Consider the following 26,547-nt stretch of genomic DNA (forward strand, 5'->3'; position numbering starts at 1 on the left):
CTTTTCCCAGTTCAGAAAGCTTCCCGGGGAAGGGGGAAATCTGGAAAGATTGGTAAACCTTGCACAGGCCTTACAGTGGTTCCAGACTCAAATTGGATTATAAGATATGAGAAGGTCTGTGAATAAGACATTATTAGATTTAGAGATGTCAAAGAATTTCTCACAAAAAGATGTCTATTACAGCTAAGATGAAAACAAGCTGGCACACTGCAAGAAAAGATGTCTATTACAGCTAAGATGAAAACAAGCTGGCACACTGCAAGAAATATCAAGACAACCTACTCTGCTGTAATAATAAACACACATTTTAATCTCTTCAAGATAAGATCTATAGCAGGGGTCCCCAACAGATTGCGTACCAAACATTTTTTCAGAAAATGGGTTGGGCCACGTGGGGCTATTACCTAGAAGGGCTTCTGATAGGCCACTGGAGATCTGATTAGCCGGGCAGGTTAAAACATTGTTTCAGCTGAATGTTGGATTGATTCTCTCTCACTCCTCTTTTCCAGTGTACTTCTTAGATGACTCTTCCCTACACTTGGGCTTCCCTCGATGTGTGGGTTTCACCTCGATGTGTGGGTTTCACCCTTGATGTGTGGTTGTGCCTGTTCCCACAGGCTCAAAATGGTCGGGGGGCCCTGCTCTATAGGACTAGGCAATTTTTAAAAAGACAAATGTGAATATTTACCATCTTCTTTTGTCATCTTGTAAACAGTCCAAACCTTTTTGTCTCTATATGTGTAATTATCTGTGGAAAAATATTTTACGATAAGTAGTACTGAAAGAATCTCAGAGCTTATTTACATAGTCAAGGCATTCAGGCTGTTATGAGAGAATGGCTAGATAATCAAGGAATTCCAAGGTACTTCATTGTTGAGGAGTAAATGAACTTTGAGCAATGTAAATAACCCTTTCACAAGGTCCATTCTGAACAGCAGGGATATGAATATGTACACAAGTTCAACTGGTGTGAGATTCTTCTACTGAATCCATGCTTGTACTTAACTAGCAAGGTATGTAATATACAAATAACTTGAACTCTAATTTTAGGCTTTCTGGGTTGGATCCAATTAGTTTCAGATAGCTCAATGATTCTTTTGTAAGTAAAAAAAAGTAGAGGATCAGGCTAGTAAAGGGATCTCTCTCTAGCCATTATACATTTAATTCAGGCGGTATTTACACTATGTTTTGTGTAAGAATTGTATCTTACCTTTATAACAGCAACTAGTTTATTTTAGAATTGTTCTCATGCTGCATATGACACCCTGGTTATGTTCTACTTCCTTTTGACCAAACTCATATACACAACTGGGCCAAGCACCATAGTGAAAATTTTGCTACAAATGGAAAGGATCCACTGCTTTCCATTATTTAAAAGGCAAGACTGATCTTATATCCATTATCTTAAATTATGCAGGAAGGAACAGATTAGAAACAAGAAGCTGTTTAAGAAGTTCTAAGAGTTTATCCTAAATGTAACTAATTTATTCTGTACACCACAAAAGATCTCCTCCTCAGAATAATTAGTTACACCATTACTTAAAAATATAAAAGCCAGCATCTTACTTACAAATGATGTCTAGATTTGCTGCATGCTTGATAGTTGCACCATTTTCCTTAAAGACAATATGAACAGCTCATGAAACCTTACCCAGTTTTTTATACAGTGCCCTAAATCAAGTTGACGCAACATTGTTCATTAAAATGAAGATGTTTAGGTTGACCTTTCATAAATATGTTACACAGGGAAGCGACACCTGTGATCCTAAAGTCACTGACTACAGATGAGGCAGTAATTTGCAGTGGTTCCCAAACTTTGGTATGGTGACCCAGAAGTCCAAATTTACTTTGCATGGTGACCCATCAAGGGCTGGCTCAAGAGACTGAAAAGGTGCAGGGGGAAGGGCACCAGGCTGAGGAGATGTGGCAAGGTGGCAAGATAGCAGATGTCAGCAAAGGAGTGGGTGGCAAGTGGCTCAGTGAAGTACATCTTCCACAGCAGATAGAGGGCAGTTAGGCACTGCAGGGGGCTGGGCAACAGGTTGGGCTACTTAAGGAGCAGTGCCAAGCAAGATACAACCTGCAGGAGATGTCTTCTCATCTAGTTTTCCCATGAGCTGAACAGCTCCCACCTACTCTTCAGCCTCCTTCTCCCTGCTCCTTCTTCTAGCTCAGGAGTATCGAATTCATTTACTAGGGCTGGATCTGATATAAATGTCACTCTGTCAGGCTGGGCCACATATACCTTAAAATTTAATGTCAGATACCGGAGATATAAACTTTATAATAGTCGCAGGCAAACCCAATTAATGATATTTTTTTACTCAAAATACAAACATGCTTAAAACATTAACACTCTTTTGGTATTTCCTTTATTAAATACTTTGATAACTGACACCTCCTGCTCTGAACTATTGCCTCAAAATCTGGAGTTAAAGGTATTACATATTTCCATGCCATGCACTTAAAATTTCCGTTTCACCTATAAATGCCACCCCTTCTGGCTACATTTAAAAATATGCCAATTCATTTAAATTCTCATACAGTTGTGTACCAGTCACCTCTAGCCTGGAAATCCCTATGGTCACCTACGCCCCCATTGTTTCAGCAGCCTTCCTGAAATCCAGATAAAACTAGCAGCAGTTACCATCTCAAGCAACTTGCATCTTGCCCCACAAGATTCAGGAACTGTGAAAATTAGAATCCTAAACAAACTTATCTCCAACAAAACATGCACAGGACTGGTTAGCCTTACTCCCCAGTGAGCACACTCTGAATTGTAGCTTTCTCAGGAAGAAGTCCTGTTAACTTTACTAGTACCTTACTCCTGAATAAGGATGGTCATTATAAGAGACCAGAGAAAAATCTTAAATGAATTCTATTTTGAATTCTATTCAGAATCCTACTTCAGATGCTAGAAAGCCATTTCTTAGATGTGGGGCACAATGAGAACGACTTCAAATATACTGTTTTGTAGATCACTAAAGCAAAGAATTCAGAGGCAATTAGAACGGACATCCATAGAAAGGAAAAGTTCTGGATCTACAAATTAAAGACGTTGGGCCCTGGGGGAATGAATAACAATAATGCTTCCTCTTGCTTCCTCTAATGGAGCAGACATTTGGCCAGTATGTCTCTTTAAATTTCATCCCTTGGTGGACAACTGTGATTCTTATAAAATGGGGGGTTTCTTGTTTTCACATTACACACCACCTTTGAAGGATTGGGATTGATGCTTGAGGTCATTTTGTCGAAGCAGTATGTGAGTAGCCTTTTGTATTGAAGTCAGCTCTCGTGAGTGTTTGTTATTGTACATATTTGTCTTTTTGAAAATTTGTAGGAAATGAGTTGGAAGCACGTCAATTCCCCAGTTTTGCCTTGCCATCTTTGACAAAGACCTGAAACGGGACTCTGAATAAGAACCGGTCCACCCATTAGATGGCTTTGCCTTGTTGGAATTCATCATATTCCCTCCAAGCACCCTTGAGCTGGTTTTGAGAGTGGACTCCTTTGGACTGAATGGACTTGATATATCTATGTATGATGCCAATTTATTTGTGTAAATAAGTACTTACTGAGTTCTTGCTGCTTCTGCACATAGCACTTTAGAGGATCATTGCAATAATATTATGATATGGGCACTGGATATTGTCCATAGGAATTTTGTATTGTTATATGCAATTTGCACTGGCACTTTTTACAGCCTTCGGTGTTAATTATTCGTGTCTAACAGTAAGAAGAAACTTATAAAGGAGTGTATGAAGTATGAGTAAATGAGATACTATATATATTATGCTTGATGCTTATTGATAATTGTCTTAGTGTTCACGACTATTTGCTTGCAATTATCCTTCTCTGAACAAGGCATCATTATATGGAATTTTATCTGCATTTTTTTTGCTACGTTCAGAATTAGATAAAATGATCAATGTTTTAAAGATATCCCACAAAAATATTTTGCAATATTTCTCAGAAGAGCTGGCAGCAAAACATGCATACTTCTTTCATGTAACTTTTTTCAAGTTTTGTTCTCACCTCACAAAGCTGAACTACTTCTTGGGACAATTTATCCTTTATCTGATGTAAGTTTATAGACTGAAGCTGGTTCTCAGAGAAAACCCCCCATGTAGTCAGCATTCTCCCCATTTCTGAACGTGGTATTCGCAGTACAGTTCTCCTGATGTATTCAGCGACTATTTCATCCATAATGAAGCCACTTCAAAAGAAAATAGAGATTAAGTTCTTCTATGAGTTACCATCTTATGATACTTTTTGTACTTGGACACTCCAGCAGCGTAACAGGTAAGCATAATGTTAAGTATTATTATGCAAAGAACTGAAATAAACAGTTTTGCATTCAGATTTGGAACAGTGTGCAATTCAAGGTGCCACCCCCCACAAAAAAAAAAAACAGGTACAAAAAAGAATAACATAAAAGAACTCAAGTTATCACAGGATTTCTAGAAGCAAGTATATAAGGTGCATTAAGCTCAAAACAATTAGGAGAGGCCACTGCAAATATTTATTAAGCTATGAATTTTGTGGAAACATTTCTGTATACTAAAGTGCCGTAATATTACAAGCTCAAGGTCATCCAACTAGCAGTAGATTCTCATCAGAAAAAAGCAACAACTATTTCATACAATATACATTTTCAGAAGTCACTACCACACAAGATTTTAGACAGCTTGTAGAAAGGATTAAACAAATTAACAGCTAATTGGAATTTTTGTGTGTTGAGGCAGCATCTTTCTAGACACCAGATCTTGGGGTCAAATAAAGAGGTAGAACTCATGGCTTGCTTGCAAGCTTCTTGGGAACACCACGCTCTCTTTATTTTGCTTATGGAGCTATGCAGTGCAAAGTGCCATGTACACATGAAAAGCATACTGCTTCCCTTTCATTCCCCACAACCACCTACCCAAGATAAGAAATGTTACTGAATGTGCTTGTACAGTTATGCACAATGAATGACTGCTTTTCTGAATGGTCACTCTCCTTATTTTTACATAGTTTACACAGAAACATCAGTATGTACTTTCATTTTCTAGGATCCTGGAAGTGTTCTATTCCATTGGCAGATACAGATACGCACCACCACAAGTACAGAGAAAGTAATTGTAAACAGTGGGGTTAACCATCAGTGAACTGCAATGAAAGTACATACTGATGTTTCTGTGTAAACTATGTAAAAATAAGGAGAGTGACCATTCAGAAAAGCAGTCATTGATTGTGCATAACTGTACAAGCACATTCAGTAACATTTCTTATCTTGGGTAGGTGGTTGTGGGGAATGAAAGGGAAGCAGTATGCTTTTCATGTGTACATGGCACTTTGCACTGCATAGCTCCATAAGCAAAATAAAGAGAGCGTGGTGTTCCCAAGAAGCTTGCAAGCAAGCCATGAGTCCTACCTCTTTATTTGACCCCAAGATCTGGTGTCTAGAAAGATGCTGCCTCAAAATGGACTCTCCGCTCAAAAGCTTCAGGCCCCACTACACCTGATTGCCTCTAAAAGTACCACAAGATTTTTGGTTGCTCTTTGAATGTTCTGACTGTTCAATTACACAGTATTAAGAAATGCTTAAGATCAGTTTGCTACCTACATCATTGCTTTAAAAGACAGGGCAGGAGAGGCCACTGCAGCATAAATAAATACAATGGACTGCAAGGCAAGAAAAGGCAAAATAAAACAGAAGTCCAGCAGCTAACAGGAGAATCAAGCTAGAGATCTTGCAAGGTTAAGGCAAAAAAAGGACATGGAAAATACTACAGGGTGCACAAGGCTGCTGAAGATTTGGCTATTGTAATAACAAATTTCAATCAATATTTTGACATGAAAAGACCAATACAATAAGAGATATTACTATTTAATTTATTTATATCACTTATAGTCTACCTTTCTCACTGAGACTCAAGGCAGATTACATAGTGTGAGATTAGTACAATCAATATCAAGGACATTTCCATAAACAATGCCATGGAGTGAATAAATAAACAAGTTTACAAAGACATAATATTATCAAAAATCCAATACAGCATTGAAGAAATGCTGAAACAGAGCATAAGCAATTCTAGGACTGACATTAGACAACATATAACTACCCAGTAGAATCATACTTGAAGCATGGGTAGCACATATGAGCACAGACTTAAAGCAACACAGTGATGAAGGCTATGGTCCCTAACTCGTTAGGGAAGCATCTGAGACCAGAGCCTAATAAAATAAGTTTATAGAAAAATCCTATTCATGACATCTAGAGGAAAGCAACTAGCATGTTACAGGAGATACACATGGAACAGTGTTCCTGCTTCCATCTATTCAAAAACTTGGGAGAGGGATGAATAGAAAGCACACCTATGTAAGTGGGTGTATTTGAGAACACGACAACCTGCGGGTCCAGTTACAACCTCTTTCCAAAACTTTTCGTTCTAAGCAGATTTACTTGCAAGCAGACTCCATTGATTACAAAGGAATTTAATACAATTGCCAGCTCTGGGTTAGGAAATTCCTGGAGGTTTGGGGGTGGAGCCTCGGGAAGGCGGGGTTGTGGAGGGGAGGAACCTCAGCGGGATATAATGCCACAGATTCCAAACCTCCAAAGCTGCCATTTTCTCCAGGAGAGCTGATCTCTGCCGTTTGGAGACCAGTTATGATTCCGGGAGATCTCCAGGCCACACTTGCAAGTTAGCAACCCAAGATTTTACACTTAAGTAAAGCCACTCGGGCTATGCCAGGCACCTCATAGGTCCTACCTGCGCCCGCCCAGACCACGCTCATCCGCACCGGCCCCGCTCAAACTCACCTAAACGGGAAAATCCCGAAAGTACCACCGCCACTTTGCTCTCCTCAATCTCGCTCCCTTCAAAAACACCCACCAACTGTCTCGAGCGCCCGACCGCTTCGAACCAACCAATCGCCGCCGCCTTCGCCTCCAAGCTAACCAATCACCGCGCCGGCACCAGCACGCGCTCTTTGCCCTTGCGCAGTAAGAGCCTGCTCTTTAGCCCGTCCCCTCTCCTCCGGATCGCTCTCCTGTTGTTTCTTTCCGTCGAGTTTACGCCACTTTTTACTTCCGGGTCTAAATGAAGTTTGTTTCCGGGTCATGCCCTTTCTATGTTGTGTGCGAAATTGTTCTTTCTAAGCTTGGGTAAGTGTGAGGTGGGAAAGGTGCCGTTTTAAATAGAGTAATTTTATGAAGAGTTGCTCCATTCTGAGCCCGTTGAAATCAGTGGTGTTAGACTAGAGTAATTCCACGTTGCATTGCGCTAAAGAGAAGAAACTTTCAATTACAAGTGTTGTGCATGGTTGCTGTGCTTATTTTCTACGCTATTCGGGCTGGTACAGAAAAAGCTACACGTTGGGCTTTTGTATTTCACGGCTGTTAAGCCCTGCTGTTCTCATTTTTGCTCAATAACAGCGTATATGTTAATATTTGTGCTAAGTGAGGATTGGCTTTATTTATTTTACTTTATACCCCACCTTCTTCCCCAAACAGGACCCAAAATGGCTCACATAATGCTTCTCTTCTCCATTTTATCCTCACAACAACCCTGTGAGGTGGGTTAGGCTGGAAGAGTGTAACTAGCTCCAGGTCACTCAACAAGTTTCTGTGACAGTGTAGGGAGCTGAACCTGGGTTGCCCAGATCCTAGTCTGTCACTCTAACCGCTAGTCCCTCCCACCCGCCCCGGCTCAGGTATTTCATCCACTGGGCTCTTGTCGACTGATTTCAGATGGTGTAGATTGGAGTAACCTTGTAAAGCATTGCCCAGTAAATACTTTAGTCTGCAAGGTAGCACGAGGTTACTTTATTTTGTTTTGCTGTTTTGTTTGTCTGTGTGTGTGTGTGTGTGTGTGTGAGAGAGAGAGAGAGAACTGTATTAGTATTGAGAGTGACAGTAGCAATAACAGTATTATATATTACCCAGTTGTTCTTATTTACCATTGATGGTTCCTGCCTGCTGAAAGACTATTTTGCTTTGGGCTTTTTTTTGAGGGAGAGGGGGGACTGGAATGCTTTCTTCTACATATACAGGTGATCAATGTGGTTACAGTTGTATATGAACTCTTACTTTTCCCCTGAGAGACTGATCTCTTTTTTCCCCTATCTTCTCTTTTATGTGTGTGTTAAGTTTCCAAGGCTGAGGGGAAGATACAGTGTATTTTTGAGTGCTGTGAGTTGTTTTAAGACTGTAAAGCATGGTATTCATATAAGCATGTTTTAAAACATTCGTAATGAGTTCTAAAGTTTTTCCTATTTTAGCCCCTCTAAGTCACTGTCAGATATTTTCTGAAGCCAACAATATCGTTGTATAGGTGACCGCTTCTTTTAAAGTTCTTTTTATTGTCATTTACATATTGGTATAGAGAACCAGCATCTCTTGTCATTTAGGACTTTCACTGAGAGGGGAGAACATAATGAGTATTGGTATCTTGTTTTTTTAGGGAAAATAAAAGCGCTGGTCATTTATTTATTTCTGCTTTTCTCCACAATAGGCACCCAAAGCAGTTTACATCATTCTCCCCTTTTAATTTGTTAGCAAGGCCTTGAATGAGAACAGTTGCAGCAGTTAGAGTTAAATGAGACCATTTTAGGGACTAATCCTAAGAAAGGTAAAAGTCCCCCTGTGCAAGCACCGAGTCATTTCTGACCCATGGGGGGACATCGCATCACAATGTTTTCTTGACAGACTTTTTTTGTTATGAGGTGGTTTGCCATTGCCTTCCCCAGTCATCTACACTTTATCCCCAGGAAGCTTACCGACCTTGAAAGGATGGAAGGCCAGCTGCCTGAACCTGGCTTCTACCAGGATCGAACTCAGATCGTGAGCAGAGCTTGGGCTGCAATACTGCATTTTACCACTCTGTGCCACAGGGCTCATAATCCCAAGGAAGGCTACTCAAAAATATGTTCTATTTTATTCACTGTGGCCGACTCCTAGGAAAGCATTATTAGGATTGCAGCCTTTTTGCTATGCATGTCTTCCTTTCTGCTCCTCTCTCTGTATTCTATCACTTTTTATTTTTTCTGCTTCTGTGACACCTCCCTTTCTTTCTTTACCCACTCTTCTTTAAAAAAATGTTTCATAGCTTGGCCAATATTCTACCTGTTGATTCTTGATCGAATCTTTCATCTTAATCTGTCCCCCTCCATCCCAGTGGGGCCAGTGCTCTGAAGTATTTGATTATATATGCATCTACTTGCAACATGCCAGTACTGAAAATGACTTAGAAATTTTTAATTGTTTTTATGCCCTGCCTTTCTCCCCAGTGGGAATTCAATGGCATTTATACTGTTTTCCTCTGTCCTGAGAGGCATTTACTGTCCCATGGTCACCCATTGAGCTTCCCTGGTAGAGCAGAGATTCGAAACTGGTTCTCCCAGATCCTAGTCTCACACTGTAACCACTCTACCACACTGGTGTTACTGAATTCTAAACAAAGGTGACCAGGAATCCTTTCCCTCTGCTTATAATAGTTTTCTTTCTTTCTGCATTGTTATGTATGTGCTCTTTGAGCTTGTGAGATATGAGAAATGATATATTACGGCAATAAAAAGTGGCACTGCACTGTTCCCTTCTCCTTTCATCACTTACCCAGGCAGTAAATGTTGCTGAGTATAAATGGCAGCTATTGTATAAGGTCAGCTGCATGCATTGTGCGATTCTATGTGAACATTCTATCACATTTTTTAAGGGAGCTGTTATGACCAGTTTATTAACACATCCTTCTTCCAAAACCAGTGCAGCGGATGCTGTTGCAGAGCAAATGAAATCTCACATGCAGGTGGGAGAGATGGTTGAGGTGGGTTTAGATCTTGATGCTGAGTGGGGGTATAGGGATTATGAATGCACAGAAGGCATTTTTATATGCAAAAGGTTGGTTATGTTGTTGCTAAAGTAGAAAAAGACTAGCTACGAAGACCAGCAGAGTGAAAGAGGAATATAGAGAGACATTGTCTATAAAAGCATAATCGACCATGTTGGTTCAGAAGTTCATATTAGGGTAATGCAACAATACCTTTGCTAGGACTGTACAAAAATCACAAAATATTTATTTACCTACTTACTTCATTTATACCCTGCCTTTTTCAGCAGTGGAGATACAAAGATGCTTACATTGTTCTTTCTTCCCCTTTTATTCTCACAGCAATGCTGTGACGTAGTTCAGGCTGAGTATGTGACTGGCCCATGGTCACCCAGGGAGCTTCTATGACAGAAAGAGGAGACCCTGTTCAGATAAATGAAACTGCTGTGGAGGAACATAGGGAGGGAGGCAGTCCTGTAGGTATGCTGGGCCAAGGCCATGAAGAGCTTTGTAGTCTTTTTTAATCTGTCTTATGGGAAGAAAATCTGAACTTTAATGTCTTTAATGTCTTTTTATTATACATTGCTATCCTATGGTGTCTGTAAGGTTTCTCTGTATTTAAAAAAAATCTTTTACATTTTGTATCTTTTATCTTAAGATTACAACAACCATTGGCTATTAGCAATGAATAAATAACAATGATATTTGTCTTGTAAATTGTCTTTGAATACAAATATAAAATATAAAGGAAGCTGTCCCACATGGTATACTTTTACCATTTGAAACTAGCAGTTTAATCCTGTGCAGAATTACTGTAATCTAAACCCACTTAAATCCATAGGTTTCAACTGGCATAATTTTGCATAAGATTGTATTGTAAGTAAAGGTAAGGTGAGAAATTGTCAGTGCAATTCTAAGCAGGTGTCTGGAGAAGCAGAGCCCCCTTCCCTGAGACTTACCTGGAGAGCTGGCAATGGGAGGAGAGGGAGCTGAGACTGCCCCACCCTCAGCAGGAGGCAAGCCCTTGGCAAGAGCGGAGGAGGGGGAGAGAAGCCGCGACAGGCAGCAGGAGACGACGGGACTGATGGGCGGCAGCTACAGAGCCTCAGGCAGCCCAGGCAGGCAGCATCTCAAGTTCCCAGCAGGTGTAGGAGCCCCACCTCCATTGGCCACCTGAGAGAGCAAGTCAGGAGGTGCTCCGGCTGAGTGGACCTGGCTGCAGCGGGTGTGGTGGGGCTCCGCCAGCCCCACTCTACAACACCTGCCCCATTGGGCGGCAGAGCAGGAGGGGAGGGAGATGCTCTGTCCCAACAGCCCCCCCCGCCATTGGAGAGGATTCCCTGACAGCTCGCTTGGCAGGAGGAGATGAGTTGGAGCCCGGGGGAGAGGTCAATCAGGGTGGCCCCTATAAACACAAAGGTGAGAGGGGAGGCTGATGAGGAGTGAGTAGTGGAGACTAGAGGAAGCTGAGAGAGAGTGTGAGCGAGAGTAGCCAGCAGCACTACAGGAGAGAGAGGGAACCAGGGTGCGCAGAACCCCCCTCCTCTCCCTTTCTGAGGCCTACCCTTCGAACAGCTGTCGTGAGGGAGGGGCCGACCTGGAGGGCACATCTCCCCCAGGCTCTGACGCTTGGACCCCAGAGCCTGACAGCAGGTCTTCTCAGAATCCTATTTAGGCCTATTTACTTGCTCCCAGTAAAGCATTTTTAGGATTGCACTACATAGCTCAATCTTTGTCCTAGGCATTCGTTTGGATACCATGTACTCTATTGGATGTAGTAACTTGACTGATACGATAGCATCTGTCTGCTAGAGTAGCTTTCTTTCTCGCTTGGGGAATGAACGTCATTTCATTCAGCATCATGACTGACATTCCAGCACTTGCGTTGCCTCTGCTAGGAACTGATGGCTGAAAGAGGCACAGTTGTTTACTTCATTTGTAGTCTCCATTTCTCATCAGTAGGGACCCAAATTGGCTTATGTTGTTCTCCTCCCCTCTATTTTATCCTCGCAACAAGCCTGAGGTTAGGCTGAGAATGTGTGACTGGCCCAAGGGCAGCCAGCAAGCTTCTGTGGCAGGGTGGAGATTTGAACTTGGGTCTCCCAGATCCTAGTCTACCCACTGTACCATTTCTATTGAATAATGTTGAATGTGAAAATCAGCTGAGTGGTGGTCAAAGCTAGCCAGGGTGGGGGGAATTAAAGGAAAACTTTTGTGCGGTCCACTCGAGCCAAAAATCCTTGAACTGAATCTAGTAAATTGCAAATTTCAATAGGGACAGACCAGCTAAAACATAAGTACTGTGGCATAACTGAGTTGGTGGTTGAGTAGGAATCTCCTCTTTCTAAGCCATATTATTGTAAAACATTTACTGTGTATGATCCTTACAGCATACCCGGCAAACATCTACAGGCTTAGTTTCAGAGAAACATGCATTTCTGTAAACATCTACTTAGGAATTCAGGTTAATTGTACGAAATAATTGTAAAAGTTGTGACCAACAATGCAGGCCTTTTGTACACTTTGTGTGGAAGTATTCTACTACAGACAAAAATAATTATATGTATAAAACAGGACACGAGAGATTGTGATTGAACAAATTAATCCTGCAGTGGTTCTGCTGGTTCTCCCCCCCCCCCTTTTCTTTTTGTTACTGCACCACCTTGTGGACACTTGCACATATTTTGTTGGATTGTCATTTATCAATGGACATAAATGCCAGAAAGTTTAAGTCAAGTCTGGATAAACCTTCAGTCTAGGTGTGGCTGTTCCTCAAATAATACAAATTAACATTTTATTAATATGTTCTCCCCAAAGGAACTCACAAATTTCTAAGCTAATATATATTTAAAGTAGCAAGGCGAACAAAGCAAACACATCTTGGGCTGGTTCTCATAGTTGTAAAGGGATTTCTTTTTAGCTGTAACTTGGAGCCCTTTTGTATACTTGCTTTCTTCCTCCTCTATTGCATCTAGGAATAAATACGCACAGTGTCTGTCCATTCAGCTAGATATAAATACATAACCCTTGAAGATGAAATGTAACCTGTTGCTAGGCTGCCCTAAAAATCTGTCTACATTATGCCCAAATGCACCAGACTGATGTGAAATGCATCTAAATTCTCTCCCTCTTCTCCCAGTATGTTTTTGTTTCACTCCGGTTCCTTAACTTATTGGTTATCATAGAACTTGTGGGTAAGTCACTGGAACTTAATGGTTCCTTCCCAGAGACTGTGTTCTTCATTGCAAGCCCTGCTTTGTGCACGTCCGCATGCGCTCATGCACTCGCACAGTCTTCAGAAGTAAGGACAGGGCCTTCTTGGTTGTGGTGCCCCAACTTTATGGCGCCCTTCTCCTTCTTTTGGCCCCTTCACTGACTGTCTTCAGATGCTAGGTCTTTTGATTTCAGCAATTATCTGATTATATCCCAGTGGTGGTGCTTTATTGATTAGCTTTTTTCCCCTTTTTACTGTCGCTTCTTTTAATTTTTGGTATTGTTTGGTTTTAGAGTTGATCTCTGCTATTATGTGATTTCCTGTCATATTGTTGCAGCTCTGTTGGCCCTCTGATGTCAGCTGGGCATTAAAAACAGGTTCCAGGTCTGAAAAGCTTGGAAGGCTACTGAGCTTAGATTGACAAATGATCTTGCTTGATAGAAGGCAGCTTTGTATATTTGTATGATCTTGGCTAGACCTGTTTCCACCTGGCAATGGAGATGGGCTGGGCGAAGTGCACAAAATTATAGATGCTCTGGGAGAGTTGCAGGAAAGAGGTCCAAGTTGGCATGAAGTTACTCATTCCTTCCTTCTAGTGGCAGATAGGTGATTTTGTTGTTGTTGCTGCTGATGCCCACCAAATGGGGCAACAGCAGGCAGTTTCAGTCTCTGGGAGGGGGAGAGTAAGGCTATTCCGTTCACCCAGTAAGAAAGCGAAAACGTTAGTAATTGACTGTTTATTAAACGTCTCTTTATTCCTCCCAAGAAAGTGCCATTTCCTCCAGGGGTTTTCAAACATCCTTCCTGACCTTAAAGCCTTGAGCCCTGGAGGGTGCTGCTTATCATCAATATGAATTAAATAAATCCTCTCTTGAAACTGACAAGACAATCCCGGCTCATTTTTTCCCCTCCTCAGCGGATGCAACGCTGGGGAGCGATTTGGCAGTGAAAGGCGGGGGAAGCTGTTTGGTTTGAGCAGAATTAGCAGAACAGTTCAGTAACTGGTTAGAAACAGATGCACCTGGGGAAGCATTTTTGTTTGTTTTGTTTCTAGTATGAGCCAAAGGAATAGTGTAGACAGGAATGCAGTCACTGTATGCACTTAGATGCTGTGGTGGTAGTTACACTGATTTATGGCTAAGCGGGGGCTTAAGACAAATTCGGCTCTGTCTTTGAAAGCACATGGAGTGACAGATTTCAAGGACCTCAAAAGACAGGAGCAAGTGAGCAGACAGATGATTTCCAGGGCTGTTGCTGCTGCTCCAGTTCGGTGGTCTCTCTCTATCCCTGGTCAGTTTGATTTGGAGAGATGGATTTCGCGTTTTGACGTAACTACTGGAATAATGGCAGGACATGAGTTTTTAGAAAGTGCTTTTCTGCCACCTTTTGTGCGTGTCTTCAATTTGTGGTACAGCAGTTATCCATAAGTCTTTGGTTTATACCTATTCTTCCTGCCGAATATTCTCCCCCACCGCATCTTTGTCATAACAACAATAAATAAAGAAGTGGCAGTCAGCCTTTTTTTTTTAATCAAGCATGGAACTCGCCTTTAATCTTATTCAGTTATAAACTTTTTGAAGGTACACTAATCTGGTACGGAGGTTAGAGCGTTAGATGCTGCAAGGCAACTTTTTCTCAAATGCGGTCAATTAGCAGATTTATAGCCTTCTAAATCCATTAAAGTCAATGGGTTTAGAACAGTGTAACCCTTAGAATTGCACTGTTAGTATACTACATCCCTTTTTTGACATTTGTTACCCTTCATTGTGTGTGGGGTGGAGGGGTGGGTGGGAATAGCCCAGGAACATAAGGTATCTGTTACATTAAAAATATGATCCTTTAATATTTTTGCAGTCCTGTTCTTTGGGTTAAACTGAGAGATCTAAGGAAAAAGAGCCTTTAGCATCGGAAATCATTTGGGAATACTAAGGAAGGCAGTGAGCGAAGCATATTGCAGGCCATTTCAGAGTTTATAGAGGGATGTCATTACAGGTGTTACATACCAGCTGTCTCCTAAAGGAAGCACAACGCCACAGGTGGGCAAGAGTTCATTGAGCTATGGTAGGGAGCTTTTTCCACAGTCTGAGAACCGACTACCAGAGTGCAATGGGGGAAAAACCCATATACAAGAAAATATTAAAAGTGGGTCTTGTGTTTCAGATTGGGATTAAAGATGATTCAGGTCTGAAGATAGCTGACTTGCAACACTGAGAGCTAGAAATGTCTTTTTCTTATATGGAAACACAGAATAACTGCTTGCTTGTCATGTAACTTATAGACACAGCTGGCACCCTGCCAAGTGTATAGCAGTGTCTATACTCTTGGTTTTGGTCAGTGGTGTGCACTAAAAAAAATGGTATTTTTATTTGGTTACCAGGAAGGCCATATTCATTCATTCAGTCAGTCAGTCATTTATTTATTATGTCATTTATAGTCCACCTTTCTCACTGAGACTCAAGGTGGATTACATAGTGTGAGATTAGTACCATCAGTAGCAAGGACATTTCCATACAATGTCAAGGCCATTTCCATTCACAATGTCATAGGGTTGATAAATACAAGTTTACAAAGACATAGCATTAGCAAGGATCCAGTATGTTGGAGAATTGCTGAAACAGAACATAATTCATTCTAGGACTGACATTAGACAACATGAAACACAGGTAGTATATAGGAGTACATATTTAAAGCAACAGATAATATGTAAGGTAACATAGTGGTGAAGTCTGTGGTCCCTAACTCATTAGCGGAGCATCTGAGATCCCTCCCTATAATGCTGCCCTCGTATCTGAGTAAAAAAGCCTTTTTGAATAATTCGGTTTTGCATAGTTTGCAGAAAGCCAGGAGAGTGGGGGGCTCTTCTGTCCTCTTCAGGCAGGCCATTCCACAGGGTAGGGGCCACCACAGAGAAAGCCCGTGTATGGGCTGCTGTTGATTTTGCCCATGTGCAGGCTGGCACCTGCAAGAGACCATGTTCGAATGAGCAAAGCTGCCGTGGAGGGACATAGTGAGAGAGGCAGTTCTGTAGGTATACTGAGCCAAGGCCATGATGAGCTTTGTGTGTAATAACCAATACCTTGAACTGAGCACGGTAACTGATAGGCAGCCGATGGAGTGACTGCAGGATGGGTGATGTTCATGCTCCTGATTTGTGTTTTTTCAGGGTTCCAAAATTAAGCAGGTCCAGTATTCCCTGTAGGGGAATCTTTATAGGAGGAGTCTTTCCAGGGCGGTGGGGCTGGAGGGGCTGTTTTTGGAGTAAATGGTACTGAAATTACTGTGGGGAGTGGTCTGCCTGTTCTTCCAAGATTAAGAAGATTGAAACTTGAGTCCAATTCTGTGGGGCCCTCTACAGCCATTCTCCATTATTTCCTGTGGTGGAAAAATTCAGTGCTTTCTGCAGGGCACAAAAGCCTTAGAGCAGGGGTGGGCAATTGTTTTGGCTCGGGAGCCACTTTGTGGGAGCGGAGGTTAGCGGAGGGCCGCAACTTTTAAAATGATTGCATTCATTAGTTAACTTTGCATTTCAGAAAAGGTATAAATTATATCATAAAAATCAATAAATATAAATTAAATAAAATAGTGGTAGTTTTATTCAATTTATTTATTGTGTGAGGGAGAAAAGCTGCAGAGTGTTGCTCTTTTGGTGCCAGGTGCCCAGTAGGTGACTGTCTTGGCGGGCCGCATGTGGCTCTGTAGCGGGCTGCATGTGGCCCACGGGCCGCAATTTGCCCACCCCTGCCTTAGAGGAACACATGAAATATACGGAACCAATGCCAAACAGAGAATCCTAGCAGAACCAACCTGGCAGCAGAAGTCGTTCACTAAAAATATTATTTTTGTTGGGAAGCTGGTTGCAGCAGCTTTTTAAAAAAAAATTTAAAGTTTTTCTGGGTAAAAGGGGGGGGAGGAAGGGAGGTGATTCAGGTCATCGAATCACATGTTTGGGAGAGCTCAACTGTCTGTCCAATCCTGACAGTTCTCTTGTAGAGTCTTTCTACATAAGACACCTGGGCGCATGTTCATCAAGTGTAGGGAGACGCAATGTTAACCGGGAAGCGTAGTTTAAAAAGACAGAGCCAGCGGAGATCGTTCCTCTGAGGACTTGCTAATGTCATCTTTGCCTCCCCGAAGGCTGTGTCAGTTTCAGCTCTCCAGGGTAAAACTGTGGGTTTGCAACCAGAGGACAGCCAGGAATGGAAATGGGCTGGAGCTGCCTTCTAGAGCTGGACTTGGACCTGGGGAGGTTATAATGGGCGCTGTCTTTTAAAACTACCCTTCTCAGCTAACATTGCATTTCCCGACATGTGTTCTTCACGTGTCAGATGTCTCATGTAGAGAGACTCATATAACACATGAGAGAACTGGGCAGACAGTCGAGCTCTCCCTGATGTGCTGTTCCATTTGCACGTGATAATCACCCCCCCCCTTCCTCGACCCCGCCTTTTTTTTTTGCCTGGAAAAAGATCCAAATGGTAAAAGAAAAGCACAATTTGAAAAATGGCAGAGGAAAATATCAGATTTTGTATGGGCAGGCAAGAAGCCTCGAGTGAAAATGAAAGTTTTACAAGATGCAAAGGAAAGAGGCGGAATGCAACTGCCCAATCTGAGACTTTATCATGATGCAATCTGCCTAGTTTGGCTGAAAGAGTGGATGACATTAAAGAACAAGAAACTATTAGCCCTAGAGGGATATAAAAAAATATTTGGATGGCATGCATACCTATGGCATGACAAAGTAAAGGTCAACTCGATGTTCCTGCACCATTTTGTACGGAGAAGTCTATACACAATCTGGAAGAAGTACAGAATTTACCTGCAAGAAGGAACTCCTTGGTGGGTGGTTCCATATGAGGTGATAGACCCGAGAGCTGTTGACAACGAACGACAATGTTTGACATACAAAGAAATAACTAAAATAGAAGCATCTAAACTTAGAATAAAGACGCAAGAGGAACTATCACCGAACTACGATTGGTTCCAGTATAGACAGATCAGAGATTTGTATAACTCGGACTCCGTAAAGGGAGGTATACGAACAGAGAATTCGGAACTAGAGCAGACCCTTTTTAAAGAGGACAAGAAAAGAATATCCAAGGTATACCAAGTACTGTTGAAATGGTATACTGAGGATGAGACAGTTAAAACACAAATGGTGAAATGGGCTATAAATTTTAATAAAGAGATAACAATGGAGGCATGGGAATACTTGTGGAAGACTACAATGAAGACAACGACATGTACAAATATTAAAGAGAATATTTACAAAATGATCTATCGTTGGTACATGACACCAAAGAAGATTGCGCTAGGGAATTTGAACATTTCTAATAAATGCTGGAAATGTAGGAAGCATGAGGGCTCCCTCTATCACATGTGGTGGTCGTGTGATGTAGCTAGGCAGTACTGGGGGGAAATAATAAGAGAAATGAGTGAAATTTTACAATTTCAAATAAATAAGAACCCAGAACTCCTGCTACTAAACTTGGGAATGGAGGGAATTCCAGCTTATCATAGGACGTTGATATTTTACATGACGGCAGCAGCCAGACTTTTGTATGCGCAAAAATGGAAAGTACAAGAAGTACCAACTATTGAAGATTGGATACACAAATTGCTGTACATGGCAGAAATGGACAAGATGACAAGAAAACTGAGAAATCTGGACTCAGGGCAGTTTAACACAGATTGGGAGAAGCTGAAACAATATCTGGAGAAGAAATGGGAGGTGGGAGGAAAACTGTGGCAGTTTGAGAACTACTGAAGTATAATAAAATGTAGAGGGGGGTGACTTTACCGGGGGGGGGAAGAGATAAATGTGAATTTATAAGCAGTTAGATTAACAGATTGATATATATATAGATATATATAGGTTAATAGATAGAATATTGATAGAAAATAATTAATGATAAGGTTTAAATATAAGGATTGAGTAACCAACAATATTTTCTTTCTTTGATAAGATTTGTATAATGCACCAAACTGAATGTACAGAAGAGTCAAATTGATTGACTATGTGATGAGCTATATAGAATTACCATAAAAAGATACAATGAGTAATTTATAGAGAATAAGTCAAATTGTTTGATTTAAATGTAAGGTTTTTATGGTTTAAGATATATAGGTTTATGATATATAGAAATATTTAAAACTGGAAAATGGGATAAATTGTTTATCCAAGATGGAAACAAGGACTTACAGTTTGGGTATATAACAAGAAAAGTAGTTAAGGATGTACTGCTTAGTATAACGGAGAATGTATATTTGTTTTAGATAGAGGAATTTAATAGAAGTAAGGGAAAAGGGACAAAGGGTGGGAAAGCTGTTGGAAGTCAGCAAAAGGGGGGGAAAGGGAGGGGGTTAGAAATGAAAAATTTGGGGAAAATTGAATGTAATGTAAAAATAACGGATTCTAACCCAATAAAAATTTTTTTCCAAATGGTAAAAGAAAAGCTGCTGCCTTTAAAGTCTCATTCCCAGTTATTTCCCAGTTTGGGGGGGATTAATCGGGACCAGGAGTCCCTGATCCCTAACGATTGGCCATTGCTAGTGTGGTTGTTGGTGTACTTCTGCTGGCATGTAGAGACCTGGATTGAAATCTTTCCTTGACTTCAAACCTCTGTTGGCCTTGGGTAATCCATTCTCTTTCACCAGACCTATTTCCCATTGTGATTGTGAGGAACTAGGAGAGAGACAACTCGTTGGGCTTGTTTTTAAAGAAATGGGTCTGACTCATGATTAATTTTTAATTGTCTTGTTTTATAGTTATCAGCTGCCTTAAGCAGGTCTCTAGAGAAGGCAGCATGTACATTTCCTACACAAATAAAGAAACCCAATATTTGCCTGTGACGAATGACTTCCAGTCCTTTCCTCTGAATATCACAGCTGATCCTCAATCCCTTGGGGTGTATGTAAATTCCTAGATTTTCTAGACAGTGAAAGGCCATGGATCCTCTGTGGGAGAGAGGGGAATTAGAATATAAAGAACTTTGCCAAGTTGTCCGACACATATAAAGAAAGGATTGGATAGGGATAGGTAGCCTGTGGTAGGCAGGTTAATAGGTCTTAGGGTGGCTGTAGGTCAGGGATGGTTGAGAGGATCAATAGAATACTGAGATACCCACTCACCTTATCTTCAGGGTTTTAGTTAAGGGGTGACCATACTGGGGAAGTGTATGGACTAAATAGATATGGTCTAAATGAACTAAATAGGTAAGGAGTAGACAGTCCTTCAGGTGTGTTGGTTCCAAACCATATAGGGCTTTAAATGTCAGCACAGAAACAAACGGGAAGCCAGTGCAATGAGCCAGGACTGGAACGATATGTTTCCTACGGACCCACTCCAGTCCTCTTCCAGGCTGCAGCATTCCGCACTAATTGAAGCTTCTGAGCACTTTTCGAAGGCAGCCCCGCTCACAAATGAGAGTGCGATGAAGTTGGCCCGAATCAGAAATGATCCGACAAATTAGGGGAACATTTCTCAAATTGAGTTCAAAGGTGATATGGAGAAGCAGGAAAGCACAGCTGTTTGGGATGGCCCACGGCTTTGGAAAGTTAAAAGATCCGCTAAGATGGTTTTGGGTTTTTAAAAAACTCTTGTCGGTCACTTTTATTGTTTGTTCTGTCATGTTGGATCCAATGGAAGATTTCCCCTCATAAAAGAGGTGTGGGTGTCAAATTTAGCCTATTCTGCTGCAGACCTCTGGTCCCCTGTCTCCCAGGAGGATCATTTCAGGCTGCGCTGGAGGAGGTGAGGAAGTCCCACTCAGCTGACGTTAATCCCTTCTGTCAGCGGAAATTACTGCTGGATCCAACCCATTACCTGTCATTGTGCTGAGAGAAGCACACAGCGAACAGTTTTTTTGATAAAAATTCTGTAATTGAAATCTAGGCGAGTGCCCGTTGGTGTCGCGCTGCCTTGTGAAGCATGTTGGATCTGTTTTAATAAATGGAGCTCATCTCTAATACCTTTCTCCAAATAATTGCTTTAGATTTTAATGGTGTTTGCTTAGCGTTTTTTTCCCCTCCCAGAGCAATTGCTCTATTTTCAGATTGCTATATTATCCTTGTGCTTGGAGGCTAATATTTCTTTCAGGGCAAATTGCTCGATTCCCTTGATATCCTTCCCCTGGAATTTCTGCGTTGCCATCTCTGAACAATTTATATTCATAAATTTTCTTTCTAGACACTTACAGATAGGGTCTGGCCCAGGGCTTTTTTTCTGGGAAAAGAGGTGGTAGAACTCAGTGGGTTGCCCTTGGAGAAAATGGTCGCATGGCCGGTGGCCCCGCCCCCTGATCTCCAGACAGGGGGGAGTTTAGATTGACCTCAGCGGCGCGGAGGGCAATCTCAACTCCCCTCTGCCTGGAGATCAGGGGGCGTGGCCACCAGCCATGTGACCATTTTCAAGAGGTTCCGGAACTCCGTTCCACCGCGTTCCCGCTGAAAAAAAAGCCCTGGTCCTCCCCATTCCATCTCCTAAGTTTTAGTGTGCCCTAGGATTGTTGGCCAGGGTACTGCGGAATTAGCTCTATATGCCCAAGCTGGGCTTCAAGATTTGCAGGGCCTCAGTTGTCTCCAGCAGTCCACCGTTAAAATGAGGGATGTGCTCTCATGTACCTGTAATAACCCTATATCAAGGATCTCTGTCTAAGCCCTTTTTCAGGTCATTTGTGTTGTTGAAAGCCATAGAATGTGCAACATGGTGCACTTAAGTCTGCAATAACCCTTTCTGCGCTGACTCCAGAAGTGGGGAATGATTTTGTTTATACATTGGAGTCTAATTTTCAGTCAAAAATGACCTCCCAAAGGTTCTCATGTCAGTGTAAAACGGTGATGTAAAACATTAAAAGATACGGATTTGTTTACTATTTACATTCGTGGTACTTAGTCTGCAGCTTGCCGACAGCCACATTCACGGTTACCCTCAACTAAAGGAGCCGCATTTACTTCCATTCCTGGCATGGTGCCTGTTCCTCCGGGAGGCTTGTAGCTTACCTGTCCCTCCAGCAATAGCGCTTGCAGGATGGGAACCGGCTACCAACACGTGCCTCACCAGGCTTTGCCCACTTTCTTGAAACATGGGGCGAGTGCCACATTGGCAAGCATTGTTCAGAAGAGCCACAGATGGCATATCTGTACCACGTAGCTTATGAGCCACTGATTTGTATAGTGTTGTGAACATTTAAATGTTTTCCAAGGCTTGGTCAACTGGCAAAGGGTCTTATGCATTCCAGGCTCATGAATGCCTGCAGAAGGTGTGCTTTTCCCAACACTATTGTTAATTATCTGTGCTTGACTGACACCAGAGCACATTAGCATGTTAATTTGCCTTAACAAAACCCAGAAGCAGAGCTGAGAATGTGTAAGTATGCAGTCTAAATAGATTGTGAGCTTGTTGACGTTTCTCCTTGTCAACAGAACGGGAACCCCTTCTTACCACACTTCAAGCCTCCAGTTTCAGCAATGGAGTCCTGATCTAGACATGTGGCAGAGTGCTGAGATGGTGGAAGAATGGACTGCACCACTTCGAACTGGAGGGGAAGATCCTCTAAGTTAATAGATCTTCTAAGGTCATAATGACTTGTCAGTGGAAAACTAATGCAGCATACAAAAAGGGTAGGATAGCACATTTCTACCTGACATACTTCCCCCACCCCTTAATTTCCAAGATTTATTTTTAACAGGGGGAACATTAAACATGTGATCTCCCTCTCCCCCTTTCTGTAGTAGTACAGTCCATTCTACCATCTCAGTTCTGCCACCTGATTTTGCTGAATTTTGTTCCAGGTCTGGGTTCAAGCATAACAGCTCAGAGGACTGTCTTGGCTCTGACAATCTTTTGTGCGTGTTTGGAAATGGCAGCCGTTCCCTCCCCAGCCAGTTTAATAGCAGTTGGGGTATTGCGTAGAGGGAAGGAAGCAATGTTTTCAGAAGTACATTTATGGGAAGCATTTCCTGCAAACAGAAAGCTAGCGAACCAGGCAAAGAGCTGGAGCGGAACCTTCCTCCCTGCTGCCCTAATTCTCTATTTGCACGGAAAGCATTTTAATTTTTTCAGTACCGAAGAGTATTCAAAACTGCAGTTGCTTCCTGGAGTTGGAATGATCCACTGTTTTCTTCTTCATGTGTAGGCTCGATTTGGTTCATCTGCAGAGGAGAATGAGGAAGCAAAACCCTAAGCACTAGAATGGATCACTCCTCTCAAGAGGGCATGTTAGATTCCACCTCTGATTGTTCCTTTGCGTTAACCCCCCTCCCCCAAATCTGCACATACAGAAAATTAGCTCAACTGAGGAAAGAGTCTCCACTCGCTCCTTTGCTGGCTGTGCTGGCTTTCTGTTTGCAGGAAGTATTTAACAAGAGGGAACATTCTAAACTGTGGTCTTCCACTCCTCGGCCAGACACATTGCTGTCCATTCTAACACCACATGGTGATGCAGACCTGAACTGACCTTGAGTCTGTCCCCAAAGTAGCTCTTTGGATCCCAGCTAGAGATTGCCCATCTATCAAATTAGCAGCATTGATTCAAATGGGGATTTTTAAGGAAGTTCAAGATATTAGTGGCCCCATTTCACTGTGTGCATTCTGCTCTTGGGTATCGATTGATTTCCTATACCTCTACTTTTTCTTCTCTTTGCAGCGTGTGAGTCCATCTGCTTTTGACTAGTTCCCACTCATATGTCAACATCCTGCATGGGCAACATGTGTCATCCCTAACAATTTGGTTTGAGAATTTAATGTCAATCTGATAGTTTGCTTGGGTACGTCTGTAGAGGCAACATAACACCACAGAAAAGCTAACAGAGTTCTTTATTTTTGTAGCTTTCGTGGAGGATAAGGATGCCGATGCCACATTTCTCCAGTAAGTACTATCTTTTGGTGTTCTCTGGCAGATAGGGCCTCCCAAAGTTTGCAGTCTCTAGTAGACACAGATTTCGTTGAGCCATTCATTGCAACATTAATTCTTTACTTGGTAACATCAAACTTGATCTGAAAGAGTTCTTGAAACTGATAAGGAAGTCAGACTCTGTTCTGTTCTTTTTAAAAAATCTCTTTGCAACTTTTCTCATGCTGTTTGTTGAGCTAGTGGTATTTCATAAATTTTAGCAAATAATGCATCTCTTCGCTTTTTATTTAATGCATTATGATCAGGATTCAAATCCAGTAACACCTTAAAGATGGACAAGATTTCCATGATATAAGCTTTCCAGAGTCAAAGTTCCCTTCATCTGATATCTGTACTTCTATTTGGCAAAGGGAGCTTGACTCTTGAAAGCTTATACCCTCGAACCGCCACAAACTTTAGGCTGGTTCGTTTGGTTCGTTTTTCGGTTCATCACTGCAGACAGCCTGGCGCTGATCAGTTTCCTAGGCAACGGGGGTTGGGCTTTCTGCAGATTTTTTGCTGACTCTGAAGTGACCTCCTGCTGACCCGGAAGTGATGTTTTTACAAACCAAACAAATTGTGGTTTGTGAAACGTGATGAACCACGAACCTCATGGTTTGTTTGTTTTTCTGGTTCATGCCCATCTCTACTTTGAAGTGCTGTTGGGCTTGAACCTTGCTCTTCTTCTCAAACCACCGTAGCTATCCACCTGAAATTATCAATGTATGAAGTGGCTGGGCTCAGACTGGTCGCCCTGTACGATGACTGTAGAAGCTGAACTTCAAGTTTAGGTACTTAGTTCCCTCTCTCACTTCCTGGTTTCCCTACACATCTAAAGGGGGGAAGCCACTTCTATCCACAATTTCCAATTTGGCTAGGAAGCTTCGGTGGACTTGGAAGGGTGTAACTTTGCTTTAGATAGCACTATTTCACTTGTGGGGCAATCTACCCCCACCTTCTGGATCTGCTGACAAAATATTTCACACAGTGCATAATCAATTTATAGAATCCATTGACTCAAGATATGGTGATGGCCACTAACTGTGTGACTATTGTAAAAGGGGACTGGTCAAATGCAGGGAGCTTAATGGATACATTACTGTTAACCATGGAGCATCCATGTACTGAGGCAGTCTGCTTTTAAATACCAGTTACTGGAAACTAGCAGGGGAAGGCTGTTGCCTTGATGTCCTATTTGCAGGTTTCCCAGAAGCATTTAGTTGGCCCCTGTGGGAAACAGGAGGCTGGTTTGTAAGCAGACGATGACCCATTATAGACTAGAAATGAAATAAAGGAGCACTGTAATAACCAGTTCTGTAGGCTCTTTTCAGAGACAAATATGTACAGAGCAAGATGTCCCAGCTGGAAATATGCTAAATGTAAAGTAAATTTTAATATCTTACTCTTGACAGGGTAGAAGAGTGTTTCACTTTTGCTTATAAGCAAAAGTGCTTATATGCATTATGCATCCGGACTTGTCTCCTCATTTACATACCCAAGAGTGCAACATCATCATTCGCCTACTGCAAGAGTGTCACAAGGAGGTAAGGCTTTTGACCGTGCACAAAACCAACGTATTGTGTCTTGAGAAAACGGGCTTATCCTTGTATCATAGGATTATACGAGAGATTCTTCAGGCTACTAAGTCCATGGAGTAGCTCAGTTTTCCCTAAAGAGAGCGTTCTTTCCTCTGCCTCACTTTCAACCATGCACAGAATTTCACCGATGATTCCTTCACAAAGATAAACAGGTGAAAGAGGTTAAACTGAACCTGGGGCTGTTTTTGCAGGAGGAAGTTTTGTTTGCCTTTTCCCTTGCCTGTGGAGAGAAGCCTTCATATTGCAGAAAAATGGTGCACAACTGCACATGTTTATGAGCTCACACCTCAATTGAAAGGGTTCAGAGAAAACAAGCACCGTGCCTCGATTGCACTCCCAAATCAATCTGAAGGGAAGATTTTTGAATGTTTTAAAAGTCATTGGATTTGCAGTAATAGCAGCAGCTGCTGATTTCCTTTTCCCATCTCCCAAAAAACTGAAAAGAAATTCCAGGGGCTTTTTGCATGCAGAAAGTCTTGAATCCAGCCATCGGCCTCTCTCGGTTATGTAATTTTCACTGTCGTTCTAAGCAAAATTGTATGTTTCTAGTCCATGGGCGTAAAAGGGTGTAACTGCTTTGTATGGAGGAAACTATTTCTGCTGGACAATGGAGCAGACGATACTGAGGCTGACCCAATAGTCTGTATAAGGCAGCTGCGTGTGGAATTGCCAGAAGTATTGTTGGAAGTCCTCAGAATCACTGGGTTCTTGCTCGTTTGGCTTGTAATTGTTGAACATGGCAGGTCAGATGCTGCACCAGAGAAAGATGCTGCAACACACATGCTGTAGAAGTGGCCTCGTCTTGCTCATATGCTCATTGAGTGCCATTGTTCTCTTGAGCAGCGAGAAGCTTGTCGCTACTATCTCATTATACAATAAGGGTTAATTAAGAGCTGTCTCTTCTGCTTGGCAGAATTCATCGATGGTAACGTCCCCCGTCTTTCTCTGCCTGCAAAGGAATCCATCTCTGGATTGGCATGCACGACCCCTTTCATGTTTGAGGATAGGTGAACCATTACATGCATTTACACATCCAC

General features: G+C 42.0%; 3 protein-coding genes across 5 annotated transcripts in view; 2 read left to right on the forward strand and 1 right to left on the reverse strand.

Annotated features, from left to right (window-relative positions):
• The window catches only part of SGO2 (shugoshin 2), a 27,466-nt gene extending 23,929 nt beyond the window's left edge, over positions 1-3,537 (forward strand). The window contains exon 10 of the mRNA XM_055000253.1: positions 3,341-3,537. The gene's annotated coding sequence lies outside the window, so the exon portion shown is untranslated. The remainder of the gene's footprint in view (positions 1-3,340) is intronic.
• Positions 1-6,865, reverse strand: part of CENPN (centromere protein N) — a 15,522-nt gene extending 8,657 nt beyond the window's left edge. For both annotated transcript variants that reach the window (XM_055000482.1, XM_055000481.1), the window contains exons 1-4: positions 6,806-6,865; positions 4,036-4,216; positions 1,571-1,616; positions 689-748 (exon numbers count right to left, since the gene is read on the reverse strand). In XM_055000482.1, coding sequence (XP_054856457.1) covers positions 689-748; positions 1,571-1,616; positions 4,036-4,206 — 277 coding nt within the window. In that variant the 5' untranslated portion in view covers positions 4,207-4,216; positions 6,806-6,865. The remainder of the gene's footprint in view (positions 1-688; positions 749-1,570; positions 1,617-4,035; positions 4,217-6,805) is intronic.
• A 194-nt stretch (positions 6,866-7,059) lies between these two features.
• The window catches only part of CMC2 (C-X9-C motif containing 2), a 29,502-nt gene continuing 10,014 nt past the window's right edge, over positions 7,060-26,547 (forward strand). Inside the window, exons 1-4 of one of the 2 annotated variants that reach the window (XM_055000630.1) lie at positions 7,093-7,150; positions 22,444-22,641; positions 23,849-23,888; positions 25,325-25,456. In XM_055000630.1, the coding sequence (XP_054856605.1) occupies positions 25,376-25,456 (81 nt within the window). In that variant the 5' untranslated portion in view covers positions 7,093-7,150; positions 22,444-22,641; positions 23,849-23,888; positions 25,325-25,375. Of the gene's footprint in view, positions 7,151-22,443; positions 22,642-23,848; positions 23,889-25,324; positions 25,457-26,547 lie in introns of both variants that reach the window. The other variant, XM_055000629.1, reaches the window with a different exon arrangement.

This window comes from Eublepharis macularius, chromosome 16 (assembly GCF_028583425.1).
Source record: "Eublepharis macularius isolate TG4126 chromosome 16, MPM_Emac_v1.0, whole genome shotgun sequence".
NCBI classification, from domain to species: domain Eukaryota; kingdom Metazoa; phylum Chordata; class Lepidosauria; order Squamata; family Eublepharidae; genus Eublepharis; species Eublepharis macularius.